Source organism: Ambystoma mexicanum, chromosome 12, assembly GCF_040938575.1.
Source record: "Ambystoma mexicanum isolate Mex_15411 chromosome 12, UKY_AmexF1_1, whole genome shotgun sequence".
Lineage (NCBI taxonomy): Eukaryota > Metazoa > Chordata > Amphibia > Caudata > Ambystomatidae > Ambystoma > Ambystoma mexicanum.
Genome location: NC_090936.1, coordinates 1,155,729,529 through 1,155,747,190, shown reverse-complemented (window position 1 = coordinate 1,155,747,190; position 17,662 = coordinate 1,155,729,529). Strand labels below are relative to the sequence as shown.

The window sequence follows — 17,662 nt, the reverse complement described above, 5'->3', positions numbered from 1 at the left end:
AGGCAGCTCTTCAATTGGTCACTCGGTTTGCTTTTCAATTACCCAAAAATAAAATTAGCTGGGTATCTTCGGAATACATGTTACAAATCATATTAAAGCTATGCACTAGCTCTGCCAAAGGAGTTATATATAGGTTGAAAAGAAGAGGGCTAACAGAGGATACCTGAGGGACCCCGCAGTGGACGTGTCACGACCCGTGTGCAACACCGCTCTCTTTGGCATCGTTGGAAGTTGCGGATTCATTCTGTACTTTCCTCTCCCAAGATGGCGGCCACCTGGGCACTGTGCAGTAGTTTCACACTCCATTTGTCAATGTCCTCGGACGTCATTGCGCCTCTCTCCTGGATACGGATTTAGACGCAGCCAACCAGAGTGTCGGTGCGTCGCTACTATTTACCAGATGCTCCCTAAGTACACTAACTAGGCTACTCTCTATCCACTCTATTTGAAATGAGTTTCTTCTCAACTTCCCTTAGACTTTCTTTCTCTTCTTTTCCCTTCTCAGAGGCCTTGCGCATCTCTACCAACGACTCTCGCTACAACCCAACCCATTCCCTAAAGTTTTCGGTAGTTCTCCCACCTGAATCACTCAGGTATTTTCCATTTCCCGCTTAGCAATCTTGTGCCGGTGGTCTGAGATTAGTCCTCTACCTCCCTCATTGTGTCTCTCAGCCTCCAATCAGGAATCCATATCCTAGGACAGACTATCTTAGGAACCAGGTCCACCACATCAGGAGAGAAGACATCACAAGGTGGACTCTCTCTCTTCCCGCCTCACAACAGTTTCTGCCTGCAGGGTTTTTCCCCCCCAGAGGATTTCCCTGGAGCTTCACATATTTCCATTTCTATTTCATTAGGAAGTGGAGTTTTTCAGAGTCTCAGGAAACACCATCAATTACCTCGCTTCTTGCTGAACATATAAGGTCAGTCATGTATTTAAACTTGTGTGAATTATAAGAGGACGTCTCTCATAGATGAGAAAAAGGCCCACTACTTGTTTGCGGTTACTTAGAAATGATTGAATCCACTCCCATGCCTTTCCCTGTAATCTGAGGTTGTAGAAACAGTTTCCAGAGGATGTTATGATCCATCGTAGGAACCTTATCTGTTGCAGGCAACGCTCATTGGAATGCGACACATGATGCCATTGGTCCATGCATATCACGACAGAAAAAATGCAACACGGTCCTCTCTTTGCCTGTGCAGAGATAGACGCCTCTCAATCGACCACTGTTTTGGTGTTACTCCAGCTGGTACAGAGCATGTAACCCACGTCAAACTGCAAAACTGCAGCAGGAGAAGAATGCCAGTGAAAATAAACGGCAACACAACCTGAAGTACAAGCCATACAGCCAAGGGACCACATGCCGATTCATAAATATAAATTCCTATTTTTTGTTAAAACACTCTCAGCGAGGAAGATGACCGATAACGCTAGGAAGGTTACGACAGTCCTAGGTAGCCTAGGTCCCTGCCCTAGTCTCTTTATCTTCTGCCCAGTCTAAGCCTATACATGTATGGTAGGAAACAGGGCCCTCTACCTCCTCTGGTTATTTCCCCTTGGCCTCCACATTTCATTACGCTGGATCCCCCATATTTGCCCGCATGGGTTCAACCGGCCATGCGTTTCACCCAGAAAGTACCCCACTGGTTCCCACGGATCACCCGACCATGTTGGGTCATCAGTTTTTCCAGCTCCAGGATGGCATCAGATGGGCCAAACCAGAGGGAATGTCCACACACAAGCGCCACCATTTCTGGCAGACCATCCCAAAACCCTCTTGGGACAGATCTTCAAAGTTCCTACCGCTAGCTGTGCCACCCAACACTAGAGACCATTCCCACACTCGTGCTGCCACCTGGCTCCCTCTGTCAAATCTCCCGCCACGAGAGACTCTTCCGCACTGGGATTATCTACATCTCCGGATGTTTCCAGGTTTCACCTGAATCCTGTAGCCTTCTCAGTGTTACCCACTGCACCTGCCGCTAAATGGAAGGAAGGCTCCACACAATCCAGCCCCGCGGCACAGCAGAGATGATACCGTGAGCACGCACACAAGGAAACCCCAAGACGCAGAATGTCATCATCACAATACTGACCCAGGTGTGCCTGAACTACAGTACTACCACATTGCCACGTAACAGTGGCGATTCATGACATCACTTCCCTCAAGTTTCTTTGTATTATAAATTCATGACCATCTGAGAATAGAAACAACAAAAACCTTTTTTCTTAGTTTTTTGTTGTTTCTCTTTCACCTGTGAGGCCAAAAACCTTGGGATCAACTTCGACTCCACTCTCTCCTTCTCCTCACACATTTCTGACATCTCAAAAAGTCTATCTATCAACTACACTTTCTCAGAGGCACTCTACCTTTTCTCACTTTCCCCCAGCAGCTCACTGTCTCCAGAGCCCTTGTTCTCTCTAGGCTGGACTACTGCAACAGCTTCTTCCTCAACCTCCCTTCTCTGCCGTGCGCCCTCTGCAACTCATGCAGAACAGAACCACAAGACACATCCTTCGCATCAAGCCCAAAGACCGCATATCTCTGGCACTGAAATCCCTCCACTGGCTCCCTGTGGCTGCACGGATCAAATACAAGACCCTCTGCATTGTCCACAAGACTTTCTGGGGCCTGGGACCTACTTACCTTCAACGTTGCGTTCCTAAATATTGCCCCACTCGAGCCCTCCGCTCTTCTACCTCCAACCTTCTGCGAGTGAGCAGGTTCTCCAAGCAGTGATTTGGAGGGAGAGCCCTTTCCTCAGCAGGCACCTCACGCTGGAACAGCCTCCCTGCCACCCTCTGTCTTGAGCCTGATATTCTTAAGTTCCGGAAACTCCTCAAGACCTTCCTCTTCTCCTCTTCCTTCTCTCTCCCCCTGCTAACCTAGCTTCTGCTCTTCCCTCTCTCCCTCCTTTCCATACAGCTCACTGACTGGCCGTCTGGTGTACCCCAGAGTCTCACAGGTCCCAGGCACCCCTGCCAGTCCTTCTGCACTTGCCTCAGGGCCCTACACCCCCCCCACCTCACTGCACTTGCATACATCCTGAGAGCATCTCTCTCTGCACTTTTCCAGTCTCGACCGACTGGGTGCACTTGGTCCCTGCCCCTCCCTAGTCCTGCCTGCACTTGCACTACAGCTCTGCCTGTAGACCGTTCTGTCCTTCCTTGTCTCACTCCTTAATGTGCACTTGAAAAAACAGCAGAATCGCCACCAGGCCTATTTGTTGTATCTTAACTGTTAAATGTACCATATTCACTTAATCTGCCTGTGCAGACCGTTATCGCTTCAGAAATTCAAGGGCTCGGAGTGACTATTGTTTTTTCCCCGTGTTCCCACCCTCCTTGAGCGCCTTGAAAGACTTGTCTGCGTATGGGCGCTTTATAAATAAACAATAAATACAAAAAAATACTAACTTCCCCCAACTGCCACTGTGCAGGGAGGTTGCCCTTTAAGGTAAACATCTAGAAAGAAAAGTCTTTGCACGTTGATTGCTTCCACATTCCAAAGAGATGACTGTCGTGCAGCATGGTGCCAGCGTCAGGAGGCCTGGCTTCAAGTTCATTCTTCCAGTTACGCTCGTCTTTATGACACACATATTAGCAGTGATCGAAGTGAGCGAGAACGGTCAGGAGCGGTGTTCCACTACTTTTATTTTTCTCTGTTTATCATTCCTCTACTTTTTATGCCAATACTCACCATTCTACATAGAGGATTTTTTCCATTCATGTCCCTGTGCAAGTGTGAATTTGTAATAGGAACCTTAGTTACTAGTCACTTAGTCTACTGCAATGGCCCGGCCGCAACACCATGTCACATTTGCACTATGCTTCTACCTACCCTCTCTCCTACTGAGACCACAGCTCCACTTCTTTTTTAGGTACACTTCTACCACTGCATGTTAGGCACCACCAGAGTCCTCAAAGTCCTCCCTGAGCCACTTGGGCGTGCAACACTTTTCAAGCGAACAGGTTATAATAGGGGCGAGTGCAGGTTTCCCACATGAAGCAAATTTTTTCTCAGTGTTTATAGTTGCTGCTCTTTCGAACTCTGAGTTCTATCCTCTTCTCCCTCCATTCTGGCAGTTTGTTTAGCATACTCATTCCCTGGTTGACGGGGTCAACACACTCCTAGCAGGGGTCCCAGCCATATGGTGGCACACCACACAATGGCACACTACATCGTCGGGTCAAACAAGCACAACCACATCTCCAACACCCTTCCCAGCTAGGATCCTGTTCAAGAATGCCTGTATCACCTACAAGCCTTGCCGGGCACGCCACCTTACTGCGCGTCTAAGTTAAACGCCTCCAGAGGATCGCGACATACATGCAGTAGCACCATTGCCGGACTAGAAGGGCCACAAGGAGAAAGCTGGGAAACAGCCATTCTCCTGCTATGCTTAGTCCTATGGAATTCCATCCCAGTATCAGTCCGGAGCACTACCTTCCTCCACCTGTTCCAAAAAGGGCTGAGAACCTGGCTATTTCAGTCACACTTTGACATCCCTACACCCTGAGGCTACTCACCAGCCATAGGGTGACTATCTGCAACTAAAATAGAGTGCTTGCCTGTTAATTGTTTGTGTACACACAGAGTAGTGCATTACAGTCTGTCCCTCAACACGCTGCCTTTCACCGTTACCTTAATGTTGTTTCTGAGCTAGGTTCTCGCTGTATATAAATATCATAAGTCAGGGTGCCCTTCAAACCTCTGTGACAAACTCTGGGGTATTCGAGGCACTGTTTTGGGTCATTTTTGTTGGAGTGGTGTCTCAAAGTCCTCCGACCCCCTCCAAGACACAAAGCTATGGAGTTTGTTCATTTAAGGTCTGTGTCTGAAACCTTTGGCTCGCCAGATGTTTTGGACTACAACTCCCATCAGCCCTAGCCAGCTTAGTCAATTGTGAGGGACCATGGGAGTCGTAGTCCAAAACATGTAGAGAGCCACAGGTTGCAGACCCCTGATAAGAGTTTATATTTACCCCATGCTCATAACCAGGAATGTCTATTTTTTTTGCTTTGACTGTTCACTCTTTAATCCTATAACCTTTGGCCGGTTTCGGCTCTACCTGGAGGAGTCCAGCTCAGCCTCCCCTCCCACCAACCCCATTCCTGCCTGGAGTTAAGGGGTGAAAAGAGAGCTGCACCGTGTGCATAACATGTGTACCTTGTGCCGCTGTGTCTGGGGTTGAATCGGTCATATTTATCCGAAAGACTTCACAGGTGTTTTATAAAGTGTCAGCGTTTCAAACAAATGAAATTCTCATGCAAATACATTTAACGCCGTGGTATGCAACCTTTGGCTCACCAGATGTTTTGGACTACAACTCCCATCAGCCCTAGCCAGCATAGCCAATGCGGAGGGATTAGTGGAGCCGTAGTTCAAAAAGAACTGGAAAGCCCCAGGTTTCAGACTGGAAAGCAGTGCTTCCCGTTGCAATGTTTACTGTTTTTGCACCAAGAGTTCTAAATAACCAAAAGGTCACTAAGAGAAAAAATCATATACATTTGCAGAATGAACTCTGGGGGTTACCAGAGGGCACTAGCAGCTCACACATGTGCTCATTTCAGCAGTTTTCAGCTTTGTTTCATGCCCAATACATAGTTGCCAATATGTTTCATTCCAATCTGTAGGTGCCTATCCAGTCCTGGTTGTTTCCTTTGCATTCTGGGACCTGCAGTTATGCTTTATTATAAAAACCCTGTCTACAACTCCCAGAATGCAAAGAAAAACCAGGACTGGATAAGCACCTACAGATTGTAATGGAACATGTTGGCAACTATGCACATGTCTGCACTGTATATTTTGTATTCTTATACTGCAAAGCTATGGGATTGTCTGAATCCTGCACAGCAGCGCTCTGCAAACTTTGGCTCTTCAGCTGTTTTGGACTACAACTCTCACCAATCCTTGCCAGCATAGTCAATGGCAAGGGCTCATGGGAGCTGCAGTCCAAAACATCAACGGAGATCCCTGCGGTACGGCAAAGGCACACAACCTGTTTTGAGGAAATGCAATGTTGGAACTTGACAATACTGGATACAAACCATAGAGTGCTTGGATTTCATGCTCAAAAACGTGTGGTGTAATCAGCCAAACCAGCATTCGGTGTCACGCGAAGCAAACTAAAGGAAGAGGGCCCAGGTGGCAACAGAAAACACAGCAAAGCAAAACGTGAAAGTTCAGCAAAACGTGGGCGGTCTGCCACTGAAAATGTACCCCAGTAGGCCTCAGCATTGCTCAAAAGTGTCAGATCCCCTCGGACCATTTGCACGGATAACAGTGTGCAACGGTATAGACAACCTAGATTTCATGTAGTTGACACTTGTATCGTGTGTAAACCCTGCTTTATGTGTGAAGTGCTTCTCTTGAAATCTTTGCAGGAAAGAGAAGTTTCTGGAAGCAAGAATGCGCACAATCTATCAGTTCGTGTGCGTTCATTGGGGAGGGAGTACAAGTGCTGTTCTGAATCGAGCCACATCCACGCAACTAGTTTATTCAACATGTCATGGTATATATACATTTTTGTAAGTGCGTTTTTTAAAATTTCTGCGGCGCCAACTAAGAGGATAGACCGCCATCTACTGGCCAGTTGATGTACAATTCACAGTTTTTACTTTAGGGTTTCATGAGCAAAGCAAACAAAAAGTGTACATTTTGAATTTAAAAAAAGAAGTTGAAACATAAATCATTATATTTTTATTACATGATAAGTGTTACATAGTAAAAGGTGTTTGCACGCATGCGCGAGCCTCGTTCTGGCTCAGGCATGCGCTAAACAAATAAACGAGGACCGAGACGGCAGTTGCTGCCGGGACCCCACAACGAGCAGACGTGTCAGTGAGTTTCTCCACTGTGTGCGTGTGCGCTGTGTGGGGCGGCCTGGGGTACCTCCTTGACCACAACATTGGCGACGAGGAAGTGCTGTGTATGTGTGCGAGACCCTCAACGCGTGGCACACGTCGGATGAGGTGTCTCCTCATACAACGCAGCTTCAGATCCTACGCGGCAAGTTGGAGGCCATTTTAGGATAACACATGTGACAGTTGCGGCCCGAGAGGGTGCTTGTGCGCTGTCCGTGTGCATCATTTGAAGAATTTTTGGAACTATCACGGCTGCCAGCCACACAGTGGTCGTGAGCATGATAATGTGAAGGTATTTTCCCACACGCCTTCCTACACAGACTGGTCCACGTGGCTGGGAAACTTCTACTAGGAGGAAAGGCAGCTCAGAGGCTGTTTTGACAACGTGATGAGCAGGAAACATTGCTGCATAAGACCCATCACCTCTGGAGAAGTGTCGCTAAGGTCAGTGGATAGTCTAGGGAGCTGTGGTAACACTGATTTGTGAAAAGGGTGTCCTGGAGGGTGTCGAAGTGCCAAATCAGTCATCAAACCAAGTGAGTGCGGTGCCCTACCATTATAAGAAGTGAAAGGCTTGCAGCCTCACACCATAGCGTCGGGTGCAAGTGCGGCCTGCAGGGATGGGTGACCAGGATGGAGCAGCCATCGCCCCAGCACAGATACCACGCCGATAGCAGGGCACGCTAGCGCCCATGCCAGAATTTGACACTTCAGGGCCCCCGTCCAAACTCGGGCCTAAATGATTACTTTGGGTCAAGAAACTTGAAATGTTTTTCAGAGCTACTGGTGAGACTGAGGACAATGCAAAAGTAGCAACTCTGTTAAATTCAGCAGGGACAGAAGTACACCGCATATTCGAGTCATTAAACTTGCAAGCAACCACCTATGCAGCTGTCAAACTAGCTCTGCAGAATCATTTCCTGCCCATGGTGAATATGGACTATGATAGATTCATTATGTGTGCAGAAAAGCAGCTGAGTGATGACTCCCTGGAGCAATTCTGCGCAAGACTAAGACAATTGGCCATCACCTGCCAATGGGAGAATGAGGAGGGCATGTGCGCAACCAAATCAAAGGTGCAGCTCCGGGAAAGTGAGGTAGCCAGGCCTGACATTAGAACAGATTTTAGACACTGGTCATGCCTATGAGCTTGCAGAAAGCAGGGGAGCAAGGATGGATGCGGCTGTCTGCCCGGGAAAGAGCGAGGAAGCTTTCGCAGTGGGAAGGACAACTCCTCCCAAGTCACGGTGGGGCCAAAATCAGACTTACAGCCCTCCCGTCCACAGTACTCCACAATCATGCAAATACTGTGGTTATGATCTACCACATGTGGGAGAGAGCCTGGCGAAAGCGAGGATGTGCGGCAGATGCTGCACGCCAGGCCATTATGCCAGGGTGTGCAGGGCAGCGGCTCCGGTGGCCACTTCCAGAGGACCAGCAAGAGTGAGCGGGGGAAATCCCAGGAGGTCCCAGAGTGTAGCAGCTGTAGAACAAGGCACACAAGAGCTTGACATAGCAGAGGAGGAAGATGATGAGGAGATATTCTTTATCTCCAACATAGCCACTGGTGCTAGGAAAAGGAGACAGCCTATGTGCATAGTAGGCATTGGTGGCACCCCAACGCCAGTCTTGATCGATACAGGAGCGTCTGTATGTGTTCTAACAACAGAACATTATCAGGCCCTCCCTGGCCCACCCGAGCTCGAAACATCCAAAGCGAAGATCTACACCTTTGGGGGTAGCACGCCCTTGTCCATACAAGGGGCCTTTGTGACGCCGGTCACCTATGGACAAAATATGATTAAGGCCAGATTCTTTGTGACCGATGTAAGCCCCCACTCCCTCTTGAGCTGCGCTGCCTCTGAGGCACTGGACATTGTAAATTTCACTATGTCGGTATACCAGTCCGATGTTGAACGCCTCCTAGATAGGTACGAGAACCTCTTCCGAGGGGTGGGTAAACTGAAGGCCGCATCAATAAGACTACACATCGATGAGACAGTGAGGCCCACTGATTGAAACACAGAATAATACCATTTCATCTAAGAGCCCAAGTTGAGAAGGAACTCCAGATGCTGATAGACATGGACATCATAGAAAGGGTTGAGCGCCCTACCCTGTGGGCATCCCCGATCGTGGAAGCACCAAAACCTAAGCAGCCCGGAGCAGTACGCATTTGCGTTGGCATGCGCCTACCCAACGCCGCCATAAAAAGAGAACGACACCTCACGCCAACGTTAGACGGCATCATAGGTGAGCTGCAAGGGGCAAAGGTATTCTCCAAATTGGACCTACGCTCAGGTTACCACCAACTAGAACTGCACCCAGAGTCACGCTATATTGCAACCTTCACTACACACGAAGGGTTGTACCAGTTCAAGAGATTGAGCTTTGGAGTATCGTCAGCGGCGGAGGGGTTTCAAAATGTCATCAGGGGAGCCTTAGCCGGACTGAAAGGAGTTATCAACATGAGTGACAACATCCTTGTCTCCACGTCCCCTGAGGCTAATCACATGAAGCGGCTGGAACAGGCACTGGATAGGTTAAACACCCTTGGTCTCACACTCCACAAAACAAAGTGTTAATTTTTCAAGGACTGTATCGAATTTTTGGCTTCATCTTCCACGCCGGGGGCATTTCACCAGATCCCAAAAAGGTGCGTGACATTCGCGATGCGGATGCTCCGGAATCGCCGGCGGAAGTTAGAAGTTTCTTGGGCATGGTAAATTATTGCGGCAGATTCAGTCGAGATCTGGCATCGTTATCTGAACCTCTAAGGGTGCTAACAAAGAATAATGTGGCATGGACGTGGACTCTGAGGGAGCAAAAAGCATTTACAGACATTAAGGCAGCGCTGTCAAACCAGGAAACGATGGTGTACTTCAACCCTGAAAAGGAGTCCGAAATTGTGGTGGACGCTAGTCCAGTTGGCTTGGGCGCCGTACTATTACAAGCCGACGCACAAGGGCACAAGCGCCCCATTGCCTACGCCAGCAAAGCCCTCTCTGAAACAGAAAGGATGTACTCTCAGATTGAGAGGGAGGCACTGGCGATATTGTGGGGGTGCCGACTATACATACTAGCAAACCGGTGGTGGTTATCACTGACCATAAACCACTAATCCCAATCATGGGAGGGGCCTCATCGAAACCGCCCCCGCAGATTACCTATCCCGACACCCCGGCATAAATCGCGATCTGGACCAGGTGGAGGTAGTGGAGAGCCAGGAAATGATACGCAGCATCGTAGAGGCTGCCATGCCGATAGCGTTGGCGCATCAAGACATTGTAACGGCGTCACACAGCGATGAGGTGTTCCGAGTCATACGGCCTGCCATTGGAAGTGGATAGTGGAAAGAAGTGCTTGTCAACAATTCCAGACGGGACACAGGGGCTCAGAGAGACATGCAAGCCTTATGGAAAGCCCGAAACGAGCTCTCGGTGTCGGAGGATCGACTCATTTTAGGGGCCGGCAAATAGTCATACCGAGATCCCTCGTAGTCAGGGTGCTGGAACTGGCACACATAGGGCATCAAGGTGCAGCAAAAACAAAGGCATGTCTGAGTCCCAAAGTGTGGTTCACTGATCTGGAGAGCAGAGTGGACGAGTTTGTACGAGGATGTGTCCCATGTCAAGTGGCGAGCCCTGCGGAGAGAGCGCCCCCGATTTGATCCATGGAGAGGAGTGAGCAGCCATGGGGCACTGTTCGTGCAGACTTTGGATCAACGGGAAGAGGCCTGTACTTCCTAGCTGTAGTCGGCCAATGGTCCAGATACCCAGAAGTGGAACTGGTGGAATCGACAGCCTGCAACCACACCATTTCGGCCCTGGAAAACATCTTTGCCACACATGGGTTCCCACTAGAACTGTGTTCGGACATTTCAAGGAAATGAATTTACAAAATACCTGGAAGAAAGAGGGATCAGACACCGGAAAGTAACCCCGCTCTGGCCAAGGGCCAATGGAGAAGCAGAGAGGTTTATGCAAACCCTAAACAAGATCTTCCACATCTCCTTAAATGGGGCAGGGGAGTTACGGCAGAACCTATTTGAGTTTTTGAGAGAATACAGGACAACCCCACACCAGTCCACAGGTGTCGCACCAGCAGAGGCCTTATTCAAACGCTGCCCGAGAGGGCTGATTCCAGAGGTGGAAGGAAGAACACCTGGGGTGATCGACGACGAACGCGTCCGGCAGGAGCGAAATGCCAGGAATGGAAGAGAGAGCGAGCGGAGGAACCTCCAGGAAAAGGACATCGTAGTGGGAGACACAGTGTTATAGTCAGGAATAGGCATCCCGAAGGGAAGATGTCCCTCACCTATGAACCACAGTCCCTCAGGGTAACACATGTGAGAGGGTCTATGGTGACGGCCGCCAACGGACGTGGGACGGTGACAAGAAACATGTCATATTTCAAGAAACTCGAGGCGAGCCCGCTGGCTGGCCCATCAGAGGCTCCCGAACAGTCCAGAGAGACCCCCGCCAATGGGAACACCAGACGGGGATGGGGGCCTGCCATCAGGAGAAATACCACTGCCGAACCCAGGGAGTAGCAGAAGGTATCCGATCAGAGAGGGGCGACAGCCCCCTGCTCGGTTTTGAGACTATGTCATGGACCTCAAAGGTTAAAGCGGGACGGAACAACGCTAGTTAACTCATGTAGAGTTGTTGTAATGTTATATTGTTCAATGTTTTCTTGTTTAAAGAAAAGGAGGGATGTTACGTAGTAAAAGGTGTTTGCATGCATGCGCGAGCCTCGTTCCGGCTCACGCATGCGCTAAACAAATAAACGAGGACCGAGACAGCAGTGGCCGCCGGGACCCCACAACGAGCAGACGTGTCAGTGAGTTTCTCTGCTGTGTGCGTGCGTGCTGTGTGGGGCGGCCTGGGGTACCTCCTTGACCACAACAATAAGTACACAAATACTTGGAATTAAAACTGAGTGGTTAAAAATCGAAAATAAACCCATGCCATTGTTTTATGAAATAGCCTCTTACATCTAACCTTACTGTATTTTTAAACCAACTTCTTCCGAAAGTCAGCGTGGGGTGCGTAATTCTCCGCCCTTAAACACCCCTATGACGCCCAGTAAGTCCCGTACCCTCGCCTAACTTACCCAAGAACGACTTTTGCTGGCTGCATCGCCACTCTTACTTCCTCATCAACTCTCTGCATGTTTATTTTTATAATTATTTTCTTTATTGTGCATTTTAAAATTGCAGATTTTGTGCTTTCTGGATGTGTTTGACTTTTGGAATTCTATATTTTGAGTATCTACCATATAGTCTATCGAATGGTGGACATTTACTTTTGCCCTCATGTGTTCCACTGTGCTGCCAATATTGCATCACTGAGCAAATAATTCAATGTAACTTTCACAAGCTAGAACCGAATGGTGGCCACTGTGCAGGGAAATTGTAGCGTTGCTTGTCGAATCTAGTTGAGAGAATGGAATGTTTTGCTTGGATGGATTATAAAGGCATTCTTGCATGGGGTTTTATCTTGTACATCATTTCTATGCACACCAAAGTCTACAATCTCTCATTTTATTCGTGTTATTCACATCTCAATTATAATATGCATCGGAGCCACTGCGTTTACTCATCACCAGGGGGCAGCATTTACGTTATTATCCACTTGAACACTTTCATTTTCGAGTCGGAGGACTCTGTGGGGAGCAACAGTCCTGCCAGGGAATCCCAGTCCTCACCAGATTCCATCCTCTCTGCACTTCTTGTTCACATGACGAAAACTCGTAGTCATTAAAGGCTGCTCGCTATCGATAACCACCAACACAAACTGGCTGTGCCCTTTTAGCACTGCTTATAAGTAGGGTGACCAAAAGTACCAGTTCTTCCGGGACCATCCTGCTATTTTACAGTTTAGGTCTATATGTTCGAAAAATAATTGACCTTTTCCTATTTGACCGCATTTTTATTTTTTGTTCAAAAATGCTTGGGGAGGCCCCCTGCCCCCTCCCGTTTCCCCCCCCCCATCTTAACCTATTCCCTTACCCCACATCTATATTTAATTAAAATTGACCACAATTCTCAAAGAATTTGAACAAAAACATTCGGTCAATTCGGAAAAGGTCAAATGGGCCACAATCAAGTTTGTTAATACCGTATTTTACCCTTGGTTCCGCCGTCCTAAGACTTTTTAATTTTTAAACCCCTTTCCTGGGATTTAAGGGATGGTAGGCTAATGTCCCGGCTGTTGCCAGTAATCCTTGAATAAATACTGCAATCGGGCCGCACATGGATCTTCATGATTGTGTTTGATTGTGTTTCACACCCTTCCTACACGGCTCTCCACTCCAAAGAGTTTTTAATAAACATGTACTTTGCGTGGTAAAGGCTGCCGACATAGAAGTAGGTCTACAGTTTCAGTGGAGTTCTGTGTCATTTTAGTCCTTCTTTTGTATTTATACTCGCTGAAAGGGCAGTCCTTCTTCTACGTCGGCAGCTCATCCCGGTTTCTAATTTGAAAAATCTGGTCGCCCAATTTATAAGCATATTTGGGGATCAGACCCAAGTCTTTCCCAGCTATAAATAGAAGTTAGAGGTCAATCTTAGACACCTGAATAGAATTCCCAATCACCTGGTCTGACCACGTCTTCACTTTTGTTTGCTATCTCTTTCAATACCAAATGACCTTCTCCACCATGTAAATAGCCAAAGAGCCATGGTGGAAATAAGCTAATTATGCTCTCCTTTGCTAAAAAAATCTTTGCTCTTAAACCCTACATAATAGAATGATTTAGGAATTTAAAAAAAAAATAGGGAAAAAAGCTATTTGCGCCAAAACATGTCACAACCTGGATTAGTTTGACACAAGTGGAAGTGAGATGTTCACATCGTTACGAAGAGCCAGCACTTTAATTCCTGACTAATTATAACATGAACCATGTGCGGTGTCTTGTAGAGGACAGCGATACATTATCTACTGGTTGGAACCACATGCCTGCTCATAAGTTTGCCCTTATGTGATGTCAAAGGTGACCACAAGACTCTTTTCACACAATGTTCAACATGCATACTGGAATCTCTTGTGTTTATATGAAGGTATGGATTAGAAAGATGGTTTTTGTGGTTGCGATTGTAATATGTTGCTTATGCAAAGGGAATGTACTGACAAGGACCTTGGCCTGAAACGCTGTTTAAACTTGCCTAGATTCAGAATAATTCTAGTATGGATAATTCTAGTGAATTTAGATGGCTTTAATTGGGGATCATTTTCGGCAGCAGACACACCCATTGCAAGGGCCCTCGGAATGCATCATGAAAACAAGCAGCACCCATTCAACCTGAGGGAAGCCCACAGGCTCGCAGGGCCACTGGCTGGCTCTTTGTCACCAAATGAAGCAAGTTGAATGCAGACATCAGTGTGATTTCCTCACCGACAAAACGAGGGGCAAAGAACAAGGGCAAGCGCTGAGCAGGGAGGAAACAGAAACAAAAAAAAACAGATCAATGGTTACAACTTCAACAAACTTGACAGGTGTGTGCATCAAAAAAGATGATGATTAAGCCAAGAAACAAATGCACGGTCAACTTACACTTACCATCATCATGCGCTCCTGCGCTCCCCCGCCCCCTTTCCATGCAACCCATCCCATTCATGTGTGCAGCTTTGCAAATGCTTTGCTATGGAGTATGCTAGAAACCAATGCATACTCAAAATGAGGGGGGGTCCCAAATCTCACTATAGGAATAGTGATATCCCTACCATTTTTTGGGGTGTAGATCTACAAAATCAGGAAAAAGTAGGTAGAGATTTAACAACAGTTCCGCCAGGCTTGTATCAAGGTTAGAAAAATATATCAATTTTATTCAAAAATAGTTTCTTCAAAACATTTTCACAATATAAAGTGCATACATCTTAAAAGTAATTATAAAACATTAGAATAGTGACAAAGTATCCTTATCGATATGGGTCTGGATAGCCATTTATATCAATCGATTGAAGGACAACCCCGGAGTACAAGTGTTCATTCCGATTTTAACAATTTCAGTTTGTTTCTAATCTAGATCTAATAGCACGTATTAGACACATGGGCTCAACATGTTTCTTTTCTCTCGATTACTGTGGAACATTCTTCAGAAGGAATTAAAAAAATGTGTCACTATGACTATCTTCAAGGTTAGACTTTTTCTTTCCCTAATGATAACTATTTCGGCTTGTATATGGAGGAACTGGTACAGTCAGTGGATATGGTCCTTCAGGGGTTTTCCGTATTAATGGGAAAAGCCGTTTTGGTTGATTAACAATTAATCCGACCTGGAGGTTGAAATCTGAAGGGTGTCAGGTCACTTGAGATTCGAAGGTTAAACGCTCGAGGCGTGTTTACAGTGGAATGTGGCGTGTAATACTAGTTTCATTACATCAGCTGTCCATTAGAGGGCCAAATGGGGCCTTTCAGTGTCTACAGAGTGTCAGGTTTTTGTGTGTTTAGTTGTGCCTTTGCTCGAGTGTGTATCAGCAGTCGACTATGTAGGGTTGAATATTAAATATTGGCCGTATTCGGGATTCGTGGTCGATTCGTGCTTTAGTCCGGCCTGGTACAGGCTTAAAGTTAGAGCTATCACTACATATTTTCCCCACCAAAATATCGCTGTATATATGGTCGTCTTGAACGGCCATAGGCGATATTTTTGAGGGGGATAATCTTTGGGGTTTTTGGGAGCGGGGGTGTCCGCCGCTCCTTTAAAAAAAATGCGGGGATTGTAGGGGTGCCCCCGCTGGTTTTATGCCTTAATATCACCGCAAAAATATGGCGATATTTTTGTATGGCGATAGTTTTGCGGGGATATTAACACATGGAACCAAGTTAACTTTGGCGGTATACGCTCGCGATGTAGAGTCTGTAATATGCCTCACGAAGTATAATTCTGGTCTTGTCCTTCAATCGATTGATTTAAACGGCTATCTAGACCCATATCGATAAGGATACTTTGTCACCAGACTATTGTTTTATGCACTTTATATTGTGAAAATGTTTTAAAGAAACTATGTTTGAATAAAATTGATCTATTTTTCTAACCTTGATACATGCCTGGCGGAACTGTTGTGAAAACTAGACCTACCGTCTCCTGATTTTGTGGAAACCAATTCATGGCAGACAGCTGTGCAGGGAAATGTCACTTGAGTAAACACCAGTTGACATTTTTATCTAATGTGTCATTTCTCTTTGTGGTGACTTGTCCATTGTGTTTTGCAACGCAATCAAAGGCCAAATATTTATTTATTTTGAAACAGAGAGAAGAAAAGTGTATCATGCATCCTTTTAAAGAGTCCAACATTGTGGGCACATTTGAATAAAAGCTTGTTGGTGGCAAACATGAAGGCGGCCCCTGGAAGAGCCGGGTGAAAGGAGAACAAAACAAAAGCAGAAATGGAAAAGAATCCACATGAAAAACCACAGCAGGAAGATGAAAGTAGAACAACAGTGCTTAAAGGCAGAAGGAGGGCCATTATCACAGGATAATGACCCGACCACAAGTTAAGGCCCAAGGCAAAGCACACAGTGGCAATAGCAAGACAGGAGTTTGTGTTGTGGTGCTGCAGTAGAAAAAAGTTACTTTAATAGTGGATAAAGTAAATACACAAAACGTGTTAGTAAATAGAATGTGGCTTTATTCGGTAATATTTAATACAAGGTTGTCTGTATATGGCGAGCATTTTAATTGTAAACTGGGGTCAGCATGAACTTGCAACATAGCCGTTTCTCTGTTCAAAAGTAGAAGCCTTGTTCCCATCGTGTAGCTTTGACCTCGCTGTGTTAAATTGCATTCTCTTTTGCAGAGAGCTCTTGCTGAGAAATTGCACTGCAATTCCTTGAATGCAGAGAAATACTTTCTGCCGTTTCCCGTCTACTTCTGAAGTCAAAATGCTTGGAGTGCACAGTCAATACCACCAGGTATTGACTGCATTGAGAGGCGCAAAGGAAGGCTAGACTCCGAAAGATGGAAAAACAGGAGAAGATCACTGTGGAAACCCCTTGCGTGGATGGCCTCCGCTGGAATGAGGCAAAAAAAGAAGGTGCCGTTCAGGCCCGGCTCCAGGAATTTTCATCTGGGTGGGCTAGGCTTGTGATCAGGGGGGCCCACATTCCAATGGGTGTGTGTCTAGGAGTACCCTAAATAAAGTGCTTGCGTTGATCCAGATTTCCCAGATCCGTGATCCAGCAAAAAAAATGGCTTCCCAGATCTTCAAAAATACATTTGCACCCCTCTGTAAAAAACTGAACATAGCAAAAGAGACGCAAGGAAAATAGTGTTGCAACTTCAATCTACCTATCTTCCCTTCCCATGTGCTCTCCCCTTTCTGTTATATCTGATCCTCCTTCACCTTTCACCGTCCAGTCACCTTCCTTCAGCTGCCCTAACCACCATTCCCATTTACCTCCCCTGCCACCTATTCACCCCAGCACCCAGCATGCCCTTCATGGACTGGCTTGGGAGAATTGAGGGTGATGCCGCCTCTGCCGCCGCCGCCTCCGCCTCCTCCTCCTCCTCCGAGAGTGCTGAGCAGTGAGGCCCCCAGTCTTTGTACCACTTTAGATGGTGTCCGACCAACAATACCTTCCTGAGCACTGTGGCTAACCCAGCAGGCCCTGGAGGAGTTGCTTGTGGTCCCTCCATCTTGTTGTGAAAGATAGACCCCCCACCCAGAATACTGAAGCAAGGAATTAGATTTTGTTTCCTACAAAATTACATTTTTTTCAAACTTCTTTAAATTTCAAGAACAGAACATACCATGTCCAATCAATACAGGTAGCCTTGTTGATCTT

General features: G+C 46.9%; 1 protein-coding gene across 4 annotated transcripts in view; it reads right to left on the bottom strand.

Annotated features, from left to right (window-relative positions):
• Positions 1-17,662, bottom strand: part of MSRB3 (methionine sulfoxide reductase B3) — a 534,707-nt gene that overhangs the window by 383,236 nt on the left and 133,809 nt on the right. For 2 of the 4 annotated variants that reach the window (XM_069629752.1, XM_069629753.1), the window contains one exon: positions 14,177-14,303. The exons of 1 other annotated variant lie outside the window; for it this stretch is intronic. In XM_069629752.1, the coding sequence (XP_069485853.1) occupies positions 14,177-14,303 (127 nt within the window). The remainder of the gene's footprint in view (positions 1-14,176; positions 14,304-17,662) is intronic. One more of the 4 variants, XM_069629754.1, reaches the window with a different exon arrangement.